General features: G+C 60.6%; 1 protein-coding gene across 1 annotated transcript in view; it reads right to left on the minus strand.

Moving 5' to 3' along the window:
- The window catches only part of LOC104401869 (SEC14-like protein 2), a gene marked incomplete at its 3' end in the record, with an annotated part of 3,670 nt that overhangs the window by 696 nt on the left and 2,621 nt on the right, over positions 1 to 353 (minus strand). The window contains exon 8 of the mRNA XM_010009584.1: positions 325 to 350. Coding sequence (XP_010007886.1) covers positions 325 to 350 — 26 coding nt within the window. The remainder of the gene's footprint in view (positions 1 to 324; positions 351 to 353) is intronic.

Raw genomic sequence — 353 nt, forward strand, 5'->3', positions numbered from 1 at the left:
GCCGCCAGCCCTGCCCTGGCCAGCCTGTTCCAATGCCTGAGCATCCTCTGGGCAAGGAATTGTTCCTAACATCTAAGACACTTCTATGGATGGTGATTCCAGCACTGGGCAGCCCACTCAGCTCCCTCCATCCTCCATCCCTGCCGCCTGCGCCATGGGGTGAGCTGTGGAGTGGGGACACCCCTATTGCATTGTGTCACTCCCATCGTGTTGTGTCCGCCCATCGCATTGTGTCCCCTCCATTGCGTTGTGTCCCCCCATCGCGTGTGTCACCTCCTTGTGTCATGTCCCCCCTATCCCTGTGGGGTGCAGCCCCCTTCTCACCTGAGGACGCAGCCGGGGAAGAGGATCTC

This window comes from Nestor notabilis, unplaced genomic scaffold (assembly GCF_000696875.1).
Source record: "Nestor notabilis isolate BGI_N333 unplaced genomic scaffold, ASM69687v1 scaffold21972, whole genome shotgun sequence".
NCBI classification, from domain to species: domain Eukaryota; kingdom Metazoa; phylum Chordata; class Aves; order Psittaciformes; family Psittacidae; genus Nestor; species Nestor notabilis.